This window comes from Haemorhous mexicanus, chromosome 2 (assembly GCF_027477595.1).
Source record: "Haemorhous mexicanus isolate bHaeMex1 chromosome 2, bHaeMex1.pri, whole genome shotgun sequence".
NCBI classification, from domain to species: Eukaryota; Metazoa; Chordata; class Aves; order Passeriformes; family Fringillidae; genus Haemorhous; species Haemorhous mexicanus.
The window spans coordinates 113,807,737-113,823,024 of NC_082342.1; the positions used below are offsets into that span (position 1 = coordinate 113,807,737).

The following is a 15,288-nucleotide window of genomic DNA, read 5'->3' on the forward strand; positions in this document are numbered from 1 at the left end:
ACCATTAAGTCAAAATATCTATTGGCTGAATTCAGATTTATGGTTAAAAAATAATCAATGATGATAATGAAATTCTTTCTACAAAACCTCACTTTATAACTCATGAAATAATGCTATGATTTATGCATTTGTTGGTCCCAAATTTATGGCAGTTTTTTCACTAATAATGATAATCTGATTTCACATAAATAAATTTATGTAGTTTTTATTTTGTGACATAGAATGCTGCCAGGGTAAGACTGCATGTTGGTGGAAGAAAGGAGACAAAGGCATTGAAATGTAGACAAATGTTTGCATTACTTCCTGGATTAGCTACTGCTATTTCCTCTTTATAGTTTTCCCAAAGGAATTTTAACCTACCCAGAATCTTGCAGCTTGAGTCACTTCCACCTGTACTCTTTCCAATAGCTTGCAGCACAACCCCACTTACAATCTCCCTCAGTTAGATTTTCAGTTTATATTTCAGAAAGTTTGGCTACATAACCTTGAATGCACACCACAAGATTGTCATGAGACAACCACAGAGAACCTTCAGAAGGCAGATTTAAGGACTGATATCTATACATCCAGCTTGGTTTTACAGATTTTTCATTTTGGCAGAAAAAAAATTACAGTCCATACAGTTTTACACATATTATATTCATTACAAGCTAAAGCTGATATTTTTTTAACTATCTTCAGGCAAAGTCAAACTTACCTTACCTGCTTCTACACCACTTTAGGTCAGGATAGGATTTGTGGAAAGAAATGGCTGTCACTGCCTTGCATGTATGCCTTGCAAAAGCTCAGCCACCACTGGCAGACAACCATTTGACAGTTCAGTAACACACAGCATTTTCCAAGTACTATATATGTGGCCCTGTGAATTAATATGTAACATTTGTATTTGCTGATTTCATAACCTGCACAATATGTCAAATGTATATGTCTGTACTAGTTTCATATTTATGCTAAAGATTCTGCTCAAAGGCACAAGCAAATTCTGTATGACAATAAGAGACATTTAATCCATTCAGGCATGCAGTAGGTAGTGAAGCTACTTGAAAAGTGACTTCCTACATACCTTCCTAAATATTCAAGAGCATTTAAATTTACTACAGAGTGGAAGATTTCCTCTAGAATTTCCCTCTCACTGCAATAACAATTTCCTTAGAGGAAAGAAACATCAATCATCTGTGTTGCACCAGGTGGTGTTGGCTTATTACAATTCCAGTAAGAAAGGCACTCAGCCTATGTAAAGTTCTCTTAAAATGCTATTTATTTGAGCTAAGACTATAAAGAAAAAGAAAACAGGATCAATAATCTTCTGTCCCTTCAGAGGCTGGGAGTCCTGAGCTGTGGGGTATTGAAAAGGACCCCAGCATGCTGTGCATACCCTATCCATGGAAGGTTACCTCAGTTTGAGCTCTTACAGGATTTTCTGACATCCAAAACCACCCTACACATCATTTATACTGATAAATTCAGCATTTTATACTGAATAAAAAGGACATTCACATTGATGAAGTTTCAGATAAAGCAAGGACAGGCAAGTGGTGTCAACCAGGAGCTGCCTGGAAGCCCCTCTGTTAAAATCACCTGGCCAAGTCCATCCTGTAGCCAAGGGACATGGGCAATGCAGCACAGGCCTGCCTTAGCTGGGTGGTACATGGATTTCTACCTGCTTGGTGCACAATGGCCTTCCAGTCAGGATCAGCATCCAGCATTTCAGTGGGATGTAAATTCTTCAGAGTTAATGGAGTTTATATTACAGGGCTGTAAGAAGAGCCAGTTAAATTGCATACCTGTCAGCACAACAGTGTGTTCTCCACCACAAGCAACCTTATTAACCTTTTCCATAATTCCCAGTACAGGCTGTGGGACTCTATTGTTCTTCAGCTGTTCAGGGAATAATCCCAGTTTCCCATTCACAGCTTCTCCAAAAGTATAGAGCTCACCATCTCCTGTGAAAATACAGAACAGATTACGGTTTCTAGCACCTACTCAGGAGCAAAAATGGGTTGTCAAGACTGCTGCAGACACAAATTATAAAGACAGAAAAGTGTATGAACATTACAGGATAGCTGGACATAGTTGTATAATGCCCAAACAGCTGTGAAAAGCATAGAATTCACAGAAACACTGGGTTGGAAGAGACCTTCAAGATCATTGAGCCCAACCCATCCCTAACAACTCAACTAAACCCTGGCACCCAGTGCCACATCCAGGCTTTTTTAAACACATCCAGGTATGGTGACTCCACCACCTCCCTGGGCAGACCATTCCAGAACTTTATCACTCTTTCTGTGAAAAATTTCTTCCTAATATCCAATCTATATTTCCCTTGGCACAGTTTAAGACTGTGTCCTCTGGTTCTGTCAGTGCTGCCTGGAGAAAGAGCCCAGCCCCATCTGAATGCAGCCACCTTTCAGGGAGTTGTAGAGAGGGATAAGGTCACCCCTGAGTCTCCTTTTCTCCAAGGCTAAACAGTCCCTGCTCCCTCAGTCGCTCATCACAGGGCTTCTGCTCCAAGCTCCTCACCCTCACTCTGCTTTGATGGGACACAAAGGTGCTAGATTTGAGTCCTCTGCAAATTCCAAATCACAATATTTATCCTGTAATGAATGTAGCCACAGGAAAAACAAAACCATATACATCCCACTTCTGAGAGATGGTAATTCTCTCTGCAATCAGTACTTAAGTCAAATGAATTTACTTAAATTGCTTGTAAGAATCTGAACTGAAACAGAAAATAATTTTGTGTGGAATTTTGATGGAAAATCAACCTACTCAAGCAGGGTCATCCCTGAGCACCTGGCACAGGATTGTGTCCAGATGTGTCTGGAATATTTCCAGTGAGGGAGACTCCACACCCTCTCTGGGTGTCTGTCTCAGTGCTTGGTCACTCACTGCACAGTGAAAGAATTCTTGCCCATGTTCAGGTGGAACTTCCTGGCCATCAGTTCCTGCTCGTTCCTCCTGTCCCACTGCTGGGCACCACAGAGCAGATCCTGGTCCATCCCCTGACAGACATGGATGAGATCCCCCTCAGCCTCATCTTCTCAAGGCTCTCTTACGTTCTTCTACCCCTCTTTTTTAAGAATTTTTTGCAGTCATTTCAATCTGTCTGTGCTTCTTAAGAACCAGCAAATTACCTCAGCTGCAAAAAAGTAAATTTCATTAAATTTTAAACCTGTGAACTGTGTTTCAGCTTCTCTGTTCAGATTGATTTCCTGTTTTAATTCTAATTATATTCTTATATCTATGTGCAGAAATACTTTGCTCTTATTTGCACCAGCATCAATTTTCTGTTCTAAAACAGTAGCCCAATTAAAAAGTTAAAAATCAACTGCAATGTGAGGTTTTCTGTAATCAAAACATTCTGCTGACAAAAAGAGATTTTAAGTGGAAAGAAAAAAAAGGCAACAAAAACAATGCTGCATTTTTTGGAAGGTAAGTATTTTTTCAGTACTCTTAGATCAGCCATATAATTCTAAAAACTAGTTTTAAAAAAAACCCAAAAGCATTTGGGAGATAATTACTTATGCAGTTCCCTTTGAAGAGACCAGCAGTTCTTTTTAAACACTATTGCCCTGAAAAAATTAATCCAATCACTATCTAATTAAGAGGATTAGAGATTCAAATGGCCAAGCCTCCCAAACTCATCTAGTTTATTACATTTTTTTCACTTAATAATCCAGCTAACAAAGATAAAACCATTTACCAAAGCAATTTTTGAATACATTACACATCCCTTTTAGGGAAATAGTGGTCTAAAAACTATGAAAAATAGCAATCAAGCATGAACAGAACCCAATCAAACCCAGATAAATTTTGAGTGCAGTACATCTGCATGCTGAGGACATGATGTACTGTGTGGAGTACACCTGAATTGTAAGGACACTCTGTTCACAACAAAACCTGTTACTTAATTTGTTCCTCTTATATGAGTCACACTCACAAATGCTGAACTTTCCCTAATGTGATTTTCTGTATCACTAAACTTAAAATCACAGGAGCATATCCAGAAAATGGACAAATGGATGGAAAATGTCCCTCAAAGGAAAATGTGCATTTGAGTGCATAGATAAGAGACCTGGCTGGTGGCAAATGAGGGACAAAAATGAATGGACAAAAGAACTGGGTAACTCTAACATTTCTTGAATAAATGAAGAAGAAAAGAAATATTTATTAAGAATAAATTGGTTTACACTGTCTCAAAAACAGAAATTCAGAGCATGGAAGTGTTTGTGGGATGAATGATTCTTAAACCAGTCCTTAAAAATAATGACAAAATACATTAAAAAAAAGAATTCAAGGAACCTGCAAAACTCTTTATGAAAAGACACCTTCTCAGTAAGAATCTATCTTGACCTTGATTACAGTTACAATTCAGGCAGGGGAAACACTAGAAGGGGTCTAATATATTCATTTCCTTTCTGTCTCCACACATCTAACTCTGCTGTAGAAGCCAGAGCAGTGGTGAGATGTATTAGCTTTTCCTGCTCTCCATCTCCCACAGTGGACAAACGAGCTGTACATGCTTGCCAAGCTTAATGCTTCCAGAAAAATTGTCCCCTCCTGAGTGTGTGATCAAAGGAAAGTCAAGGAAAGATCTGTATAAGTGCTCAAAATTGTTGCTACAGTCTCCCAGCAGTTTATTTCTGTTGTTGATTGGCTTGAGGCATAACCCTGATACTGGGACACAATGTCCAAAGCCTGCAAAAAGGAAGGAAAGAAAACACACTGAAAAAATTCTGAAGAGAGCTGGAAGCTACAGACTAAGAACTTCTTTTCAGTGGAACTTTTGACAAATGCAAAGGAGAGGGAAACAATCATCTTTCAAATATGAACTGATTAATCAGACTAGTTCCTAATTTGCATATGGAATTGAGTTAGCCATTTTCTCTGCACGTTCCTAGTCTAAATTTCAGAAGTGGTTATTTTTTAATTTAAAATATTCAGAATTTATTCTGTTCTTCTATTCTACAACCACTTTGGCATCAGTGGAATCCACAGGTACATGGCAGAAGACAGGTGATACATGTTAAGCAGTTAAATTGTCTGCAAAGAAAGCCTTCTAGAAAGCAGAAGGAAGAAGGGTGACATCACTTTTTGGAACTACAAGAGGCATTGCTCTTGTCTTTATAGCAGTTAAACACCTTAAAGTTAAAAGTCTACTAAAAAAATCTAAAACTCAGCAAAGTCAAAACAAATAAGAACTTCATTTTAAAAGGGAAAAAAAGCTGGCATCCATACTTCACTTTTTTATTCAATACTCCCTTATTAATGAACATCCTGCCCTGGAGAGGGCACTCTGTGTCCATACTATGTTTTCTAGTGTCCCCATGAGCCACCTTTTAGTTTTAACCCAGATATGCCTGTGTTACCAACAGGTTTTTCAGCCAGCACACACCTTATGCCAAACATAAACATATTAAGAAAGGGAGCCATATGGTGCCATGCTCATCAGTTCAGTCTGACAGCATCTACCAAGTCTGAAATCCTGCAAGTATGTTACACTATTAAAGAGAGTCTATTATTTCATGTTTAAAAATCAAAATGTGGTAATTCTATAGTATTCTAATAACTGGTAAGTAACACATCCTGTGACTATGGTATACTCAGAAAAAATGCATAAAGCTAATTTGTAAACACTGTGTAGCTGCACACTGACAGTAGTGCAACAGAAAATCGATTCTGCAAAAGTACTTGGATGCCCAATATTAAATTTTTATGGCAGTTGAAGTATCAGTCAAATAAAGCTGATGGCAAGGGGCCCAAGGAAAATAATAAAAAATTTTATGCCTTCACTACAAAGAATGCCATGTGTGTGTCAGTAGCTTCAGCAACATAGACTGAATTCATACAGGACTTGCAGATATTAAGGCTAAAAATTAAGATTTTCAACCTCATACTCAGGCCTGTTTAAGTAGTAATAGGTTCACCAACTCCTCATTTTCACAGGTGATAACCAGCTCATTCTTCCTATCAATATTTTAAGAAGCTCCATTTTCCTTAGCCAGATACAAGCCTAAGCTTTTTTTTCTTATCCCCTTCTATCAAAAGTTTCCACTTCCTTAGGGCACTTGGCACACACTGTTCTCTCTTTACTCTCAGATGTTTGTCCTCAACCCTTCTACGACTAAGAACTTTTGTGACACCCTGCTGCACTCCTGGACCTTCAGCTCTTGGCTCAAAGGCAGAGATGCACATATTACTACTACATCTTTGAAGCAACTATCTTTTTTTCCCCCCCTCCGTTTATTCTGAGTCCAGGGAGCTGTATTTTTCCTAACAGATGCTGAGGTCCTGATCAGTCCCAGACACTTAACTCATTTACTGTAATAAAAAGTTGCACACTACCAGCCTAACACCTAATTAATATTTGTCCACCGGATCAAGCTCTCATTCTGTTAACAGCATGTTCTCAGAGAGCAATAAAGTAATTTTTGAAGTAATTTGTATGTGGAAAAGTAACATTTATCAAGTAATCTGGGAAAGATATCTGATGGAATAGCTCCTGGGTACCCATTAAAAGCTTTACAATCAAAACTATCGATCCTTTGAAATCTTTAGTTACTCTAAGGGGACCAAACAGTAAAGTTTAATAATGTAAATCTACATGGCTGAGAGGAATTCATAGCTGCTCATACAAAATGCCATCAATACTGGCTGATAATTCATCCATACTGGCATTATTAAAAGATGAGTGGAATCTTCACTTTGGAAACCAATGGAGAGCTGGGAAGAGAGATGTGGAAAGCAATAGGGAGTGGTTTGGTTTGGAGAGCAGACAACAGCTCACTGCAGCACTGCTTCTCCTTGTATCAAGTACTGCCAGTTTAACTGACTTCAAAACTTACATTTTAAGACTGAACAACAAACTTGGACAACAATCTTTTACCTCTAACAAGATTAATTTTTTCTCATAACATAGCATCAGTTCAATATCGTTATTTCTAGAGAAGATACAGTTTATTATTTGATCATCAAAACAAAAAATACTCAAAAAAAGTTGGATTTTTGAAACCATAGTTTTAATCCACAATATATGCAATAACCTTTATGAAAACAAACTGTAATAAGATATTTCATTCTTTCTAATATACTTTCACACAACAATGTGCAAATGCAGAAAATTAACCACAAGTTTTTTCTCTGTGTGATACAAAACTACACAGTAGCCTTTCTGTCCCATGGCAGTTTTTAACAACTATAGGGTATCAAGTTTCAAACAACTATTTGAAAACCACTGTCTTGTCTTCACTAACCTCTATTCCCATTCTCTTACCTGTAATCAAAGCAGAATGATAATATCCACAGGATACAAAGGAAACAGGTTTTCCAATATCCACTTTGCAGGGGACGCTGACAGAGGCTTCACCGGCCAGGCCAATCTGCCCTTCTGAATTATCACCCCACACAAAGAGCTGCCCGTCCTCTAAAATGGGGACACAGGTAGTTAGTAGATTTAAAGCAAAAACTAATAAAAAGTTAATCTATTTATTGAGGAGTACTTCAGAAACTCTCTATTTGATACTACTGAATATCATGATCTCAAGGAAATAAATGATAATTTAGCTCAATGCAAAAAGGAGTTGGAAATAAGAGGGTTTTCCTTAAGCTTTTTAAAAGTGACCCAGAACACTTACACATCAACCAACGTTAGGCCATAAATACCAACAGAAAAAATACTGTGTAAAAAATATTCCTTCAGAAAGAGGAAGAGACTGAGTGAGACAATTCAGTTGCCAGAGGTCAGTATGGAAATATTACAGTGAATTTAAGGCATCCTCTCATTCTTCCAGACTTATTCTCTCTTCTGACTTTGGTAGGCATCCCACTTATTCTTGCCTTATCTTTCTGTTCTCCTCACAGGTGGTTATACTGACCAGCTCCATTTTGCTTTCCTTAAACTACAATAGAAGATGTTCCAGGTTTATTAAGACCAGCTTCTATTGAAACAAAGAGCAATGGCAATAGTAAAACAATAAAAAAATAAAAAAAAAAACAAAAAACAAAAAAAGGCAGTGAACAACAGAAAAAAAGTCTGTAGATTCTTCTAGAAGAGATAAAGTCTTCTCTATGTGTATTTCTTATTGGTGGGAAATAAGTTGTGAATTAAAAAGTACCACCTATAGTGCTACTGAGGTGGTGTTAGGAGTTAAAATAATTCAAAATTATCCCAAAACTCTAAAAAACTCAGGAGAATGTCAGCAATTGGCATAAAAAACCCCAAGGCCAAACAAGCTGGCTAGCATCTCTCTCGAGTTCTGAAATTACAGCCTCAATAACTTACCCTAAACAAGTACAGAAAAAACTGCTTTACAGCAAGACATGAAAAATTGCATTATAGAGTAATAAAGGACTACCCATCCAGTGACTGGAAGTATTATAGCTGTGTGGATATCAGCATGTTGTGATGTATAATTGGTATAATTCTGCCACCTGAGAAACAGGTGAGGGGCTCAGCCTCTCCCAGAATTAGTAAGGAATGACACAGCTGTGCAGCCTGAACCAATGGACTGCAATAGCTGCAGTAACAGGTGGAATCAGAAATGTTTAGTTTTCAAAAGATTCATGTTTTGTAGCTGCTTTCCTTGGAAATATACTGAAGATTTTTTTTTTTCCATTCTGAGGGTATTCATACCATTCCTCCTATGTAAGTATTTCTACTAAAATTTCACAAAAACTCTTAAGAAGTTAGTGAGACACACACCCCTTACCAGATTGTTAAAATAGGAAATTGACGGTCAAAAAATTACTGTGGCTACCAAGGAAAGAAGACAGAGAGGATAGAAAATGCAGACAGAATGCTGGATTAAGTGTCTTCCTAGAACCAGGTTGGACACACATAAATAGATTTTATTAGCATTTGTTCTCACCAGTTACTGCTGCTGAGGTGTATGATCCAGCTGATAGTTGCTTGATCTTGTGCTGCTTGGTGAAAAACCTTATTAAATGAAATGTGGTCCTTTCCTCTGTGTCACCTAATCCCAACTGGCCTTCACTGTTACCTCCAGCAGCATAGACATTTCCTTTTTCTGCATACAGAAAAGCACAAGTAATACAGAGAAAGAAGAAACCAGAACAAGTGATTTAATTTTCAATGGAAAAAACATCATAAAAACATTAGGGTCTGCTGCCCTGAAACACCCTCCAGCTGAAATTAGCAGTTTCTGTTGTAGCTAGAAAGGTTTCCCTGCACACACTTGGAGCAGAACTTCCTAAAGACCTTGCTGCATTTCCCACTATTCTGGAGACTGATGTAAAAATAAATGTGATTGGAAGTTCTGCAAGAGCTCTGAGAAAATGACTACCGGTAGCCCTGGCAACCAGAAGCAGCTCCTTCCACAAATAATGTATATTTTAAGATAAAGTGGGAGGAAAAGGTTGCATGATGTCACACACAAGAAAAACTGAAGCTGTATTAGCACGTAAATTAAAGAAATTAATAACTTGATAGTTTTGAGTACTGTGAATGCAATATATTTCTACTTAGTTTTTTTATTAGAAATATTTTACTTATTTTAATATTTAAATAACTTCCAATTTAATTAACCAGGTACTTCTGTTTTAGAATCTTGAATTTAACACTGATGACAGATATCTTCAACTTTAGAGAACTTTAAGATTTATACTTTTAATTCTAAAGTGCTCATCAATGAAGAAACAGATACATCCTATTATTAACAGAAACCCAGACAGAAATGTAACAAATAAACCGACACATAATGGCCACAAATTATCTAGCCAGTGTGTACACCCAAGGTGACTAATATTTACCCTGTGCAGACTTGCATACTCGATTGTTATTAATATGTTCTATTTTATTTTAACAATCTTACGCACAGTGTTCAGGGTCTCCACGTATATAAACCTCCAAATAAGCAAACAATCCCCTTTACAACATTACTGAAAGCTAAAGGATTGCAACTACAGAGATGGCTATTCCATTACATAAATTATAGAAACATGACAAGAACCTTCATAAATTCTCTGTATGCTGTGTCTCTACAAATTTATTTTTAAGTTTAAATTTACAGTTTATTTATTTATAGCTTAATAAAACAACTTGTCATTGAAATAGCAGACTATGTTGTGTAACCAAAAATGCAGGAAAATTTCAAGACTTGAAAACATTCAGTTCTATTATATTTATTCAAATATATAACTTCACACTAATAAAGATTATTAATCAAAGGTAAATTTGAGTACAGATGTATATAAAATTAACAATATATCTTTACAGGGCTTAAAGGAAATATTCATAATTGTTAACCACACCTCAAATGCCAGCAAGAAATTTTTCCCTATTTCTATTACTAGTAAACTACTATCTAACATTAGTTTATAAATGCATTTGCTCAGAATAAATTTAAAAATTCTAAAAAATTCTGAATTCTAAGAACTGGATGTCAAACCCCTGAGTTTTAGAAGCCCATTTTCATTTCTTTTTTCCTTCTTCAACACTTCTGGGGTTCCTAATGTAATTTTGCATGAAAGCAAAGGAAGAAATGCATCTTGAATATGTATGAAATAGAGGTTACATACCTGTGTAAACTAAAGTGTGGTTTCTTCCACAAACAGCAAGTTTTGGTTTTTCTGGTTTCAAAGCTAAGAATTAAAACCAAAGAGGAAGGGATGTTAAAAACAGACTGATAGCTGGTTCAACAACAAAATGTTCTGTGCTCTAGAGGGAGCTCTGATTTCTTCTTTTCACATTTTTACAAACACAATTATTACAAAACTCCTTGCCCATTTGAATCTAGCACATGACATCAAATCAGTATTCTCCCAAGATAAGAAAATAAGTCAGACCTTAAAAACTTAAAACACTCAAGTTAACTAGAGGGTGGTTACTTCACCCCAGCGCCATAGTCCCTGGAATTTGCCATTTATGGGATATGCCTCAAAGAATATATTAAGTTGCAGGATAAAATTAATGATTTAAGCTGTCTTCAGTTTTCATTAACAGGGCTATTGTTACTTCCCTCTTAGACTTTTTGTAAATCTATTTTAAATTTTGTAAATCTATTGTAAATCTTTCAAACCATCCTGTTCCTTTGTCTTACCATCCCTACCTCCCTTTGTTGTGCTCACATCCCTTTTCTGATGTGCTCTGATCACTTCCTGATCACTGATCTCAATTGCCAAGGGCAGCCCTACCTGGACTAGTGCCTACATTTTTTGCATGTGTCATCCTGTCCCAATTTCAGCTGAGTTAGCACCAATGAGAGTGCCATGGCATGCACTTCTCTGCAGTCTGGTCACTTTGAAAGACTGAAAATGTATGTGAGGGGAGTCAGGAGTTATTTTGGTGGGAAAGAGAGAATACAGAGTTTCCTTTTCTCCTATGAAAAGTGTCCTCCATTTCAGAAATAGAGAGGAAAAATGTCTCCCTGACTTTTCCATCCTTGGTCCTGTTACTGTTCATTGTCAACAAATTATCTTCTCTCAGTCATGTCCATGTACCCTATACAATGCTCTAAACCAGGATTATTTTTACATAATAAATCTTTAATTGCTTTTCCACTGCACTAGTCCATAACAAAGCCAACAACAATCATCCCTTTCACAAACCCCTTTTTCAGCCCTTCAGATCAGCTTTCATCAGCTCTTTAACACTCAGATTAAGGTGCCTCCTACCAAGTCACCAAACAAATCTATCAACTTAAGCATGAACTGCTCCTGGTCTGTAACACAGACACAAACTTAATCTGTCCAAATTCAGGTTCCTGCCTCTTCTATCCAACACCTACCACTACCATCAGGGTGGAATCATAAAATTTCCAGTGGTGGTTTCTTCCTACAGTCTTTATGTCCCAGCACTCTTCAACCTCAGAGACGGTCTTAATCAGCTCTTCAGAAGCCTGTGCTCCCTAAACTTCCTCCCACTTAGGCTAGCTAATTGTATGTTATGAGACATGCTATATTTACAATGTTACTGGTGATTTTTCTTAGCCAATGTCATTACTCTCTAACCAAGTCCCAGAAAATATGTTTTTTCAGAAACATGCAGACGTAAGCAATGGCTCCAACAAGAAAATTAAAAATGGCCTTGCAACCCCATTCCCAAAGCCAAGTGATGACCAAAGGCTAGTGAGAAAAGCTCCAGGAATTCCTCCTGCTGTCTACTGCGAAGAGAAAAAAGACACCCCCCTTGTGACTTTTTTCAATGGATGCCAGGTCTGGTTTGAATTGCTGTCATCTTCTCTTCATCTTTTATTCTCCATTGCAATTCAACAGCAAACCCAAAACTTGAATAAGCCAAGGTAGGAATCTATCTCTCACATGGCTGACAGAAGACGTGTACCTGGGAGTAGCTGCATTCTCAATCTGAAGAGAGGAGGCAGGAGCAAATAAAGGACAGTAGAATAAACTAAATCAGGAAGAACAGAGTTTGAACAAGCAGGATAATTTGTTTTTAACAATAAGCTAACAGATCGATCCGCTGGCAGAAAGAGTGAAGATAAACATTTAATAGTGAAAAGAAATGTGTTAATGGAATTGACATAAGTAAAGCGATAAGGAAAAGTACAGACTCAGCTTTGTTTGACAAGATAAAAACAGCTAGGAAAGATCAAAAAGATCACAGTGCAATGAAAACATATTTTCCAACACGTGAAAGGATACAGGAATTTATTTTACTGCCTCACAAAAATGTATTAACATATATGTCCCCTGGGGCATTTCTTACACTTGTTAAAAATGTAGCAGTACTTGTGAAAAGTTTCTGATAGATTTTTTCATTTACAAAGTTGCTAAGAAAATAGTGACACAAAGGTTACACAATGCTATTGGAACTATGGCTTCTAACACAAAGACCATGCAGACAACAAGCATCTGATTATTGTCTGCAGTAAAAAATGAAGATGTGGTTTGAGAGAATAGGGAAGTACTATATAAAGTCAGAGCCCTCAAAAATGACAGGATTCTATGCATCTGAAGTAATCCTCAGATGCAAAAGGACTCAGAATCTGAAGTAATAGAAAATCAATAAGGGATCCTTTAGAGCTACCTTCATGATCATGTGCAATAATGTGCACATGGGATGAAAAATAATAAAGAATCAGTTTTGGAATTGCATCCTATGAAGTACCTTTTCACAAGGGTCTCTTTTCAAAAAGACAAAAATAGAAAAAAAGAAAAATCCCACAAACCTTTAACACAGGTTGGTTTGCTGACAGTGTTCTTTGATCCTAGTCCTAACTGGCCCCAGTCGTTACTGCCGAACATGTACAGCTTACCTTTCCCTGAAAAAAATCACAGACAGAATCCATACAAGGGTTTGAATACCTCATTCCAGCCAAGATGGTCATTCACTCACAATGAACTTATTACTCCCTTTCTAATGTAAGGTTTAAGTTTAGGCAATTCAGTACATAAGTGTAAACAATAATTAATATCCTTGTGATTTTACAGTTCAAAAACAGTAATTGCATTGTTTAAGTAAGAAATCCCCAGCCAGAAGAAGAAACAGCCTCATCTTTAATTACAGCACAGATTAAGTGCTCTTCAGAAAACAAGACATACTTTTGGGCAGACCCTGCAGTACAGAAACCCCAGTATCTATAAGCCCCTGTATAAAATAACAGCACAACTAACTGAGCACCCACATCTTTTACTCCAAAGACTCATTCATGAATAATGCAGCGATTTGATAAACACAAGTACAGATTTGTAATACTTGACTTCTTTGATTGTTTAGGGTGGGATATTTCTTTTACTTCTAAATGCCTTAAAATTTTTTACAAATATGCATTTCTATCAAATGTAGTTTCTGATAAATTTTCATAAACTGTATTAATTTGTTATTTTTCATATAAAGTCAGAATATATAAAGACACCATGCTGTCAGAGAGTTTTGTAAACCTATATACAGACATTACGTTACAAATGTTCAACAGGGACAATGCTAGAATAACCTTTCAGAAATTCCTATGATGTGTCATTGGACTTGCATGTTTGACCATTGCAAAAAATGAACTGTTATAATTCTGAAAAACCAGTGCTTTTTCTAAGGACGGTATATGAACAGATGAGAATTTTGTCATGTGGCATGAAAATTAGCCAAAACTGACTACTGACAATACCTTAAAATGGACTAATTTAATTTCATTTTTTTTAAACTATCACAACTTGTAAAGCTGTAAAGTTCCCACTGGAAAATAAAACCCTTGTTCCAAGAGAAATCTTTGCAAAACAATAAACTGATTTAGCAAAAAAAACCCACAAAAAACAACACCCTCTCCTCAAACTCCCACCCTTTCACAACAATTAAAAGGACTTTGTTTACTTCTGAAGGTCTGCAGAGCTTTGCGCATTAGACTCCATCATAATGTTGTCACCCTAGAGAGAAATTTGGTCATAGAGCTTGTCACCCTTATCATCTAAAATTACCACAACCACAATCCATAATTTTAATTCCATATAATAATGCCAAAATAATATGGCTGTTCCCAGTGAAGGTTCTGATTGTGATTTACAGCAACTTTGAAATATGATATTGCAATCTTTTAAATACTACCAAAAAATCATATTATAATAAAAATATCCATTCATTTTCTTAAATATAACCACATAGTTAAAAAGAAAAAAATCACACCAATGCTTAATTATAACTAGTATCTAAAATCCTGATTGTTAGGTTTTACAATTCTTGGCACGTGGGACTATGTGTCAATATTATGTCTTTCCAAGAAAGCTGGAGGGGAAGAAAGACAGAGGTCAAATTCATGCTCACAGTGTTCTACTAACAGCATTTATATCTCCATCCTAATTTTGATAATGCAATCATGTCAAACACATGCAGAGCTGTCCCTGACAGCAAACACACCTTAAAGAGAAAGGATTTTTATCAGCAAATGACATCTATCCTATATTGGTATGGCTTCCTTGTATTCTTGCTTTACACGTTCCAACTGCTTTCCTAAGACAGCAGTACTTTTGTGGGAGTATGATGCCAAGCTGCCCTAATTCAATTTAAGCACATTCTCTTTTATCCATGCAAAATTCAAACAAGGTCATGCTTTTCATCCTATAATCTGTTGGGTTTTATATCAGTCTTTTAAATTCTCAGGCATTGCTTTGTAAGTCACGGAGCTTAATAGATGAGAGAAATTTTTCCACATTCTTTTACAACTGAGTGACAGCCTTTTGTAATGTCAGGTTTCCTAGGAGTATAACAGAAAAGAAGAAATCTGGGAAGCAGTTAATTTAGAAAGAGAATGAGAATTAATAGGCACTACAGAGGAACCTAAACAAATGCCTGTAATGAAGCAACGTTTCTCAGTCTGTACAGCA

General features: G+C 36.7%; 1 protein-coding gene across 1 annotated transcript in view; it reads right to left on the bottom strand.

The window, feature by feature from the left end:
* Positions 1–15,288, bottom strand: part of RPGR (retinitis pigmentosa GTPase regulator) — a 37,885-nt gene that overhangs the window by 15,365 nt on the left and 7,232 nt on the right. Inside the window, exons 3-7 of the mRNA XM_059839972.1 lie at positions 13,146–13,238; positions 10,537–10,599; positions 8,868–9,026; positions 7,274–7,423; positions 1,785–1,943 (exon numbers count right to left, since the gene is read on the bottom strand). Of these exons, the coding sequence (XP_059695955.1) occupies positions 1,785–1,943; positions 7,274–7,423; positions 8,868–9,026; positions 10,537–10,599; positions 13,146–13,238 (624 nt within the window). The remainder of the gene's footprint in view (positions 1–1,784; positions 1,944–7,273; positions 7,424–8,867; positions 9,027–10,536; positions 10,600–13,145; positions 13,239–15,288) is intronic.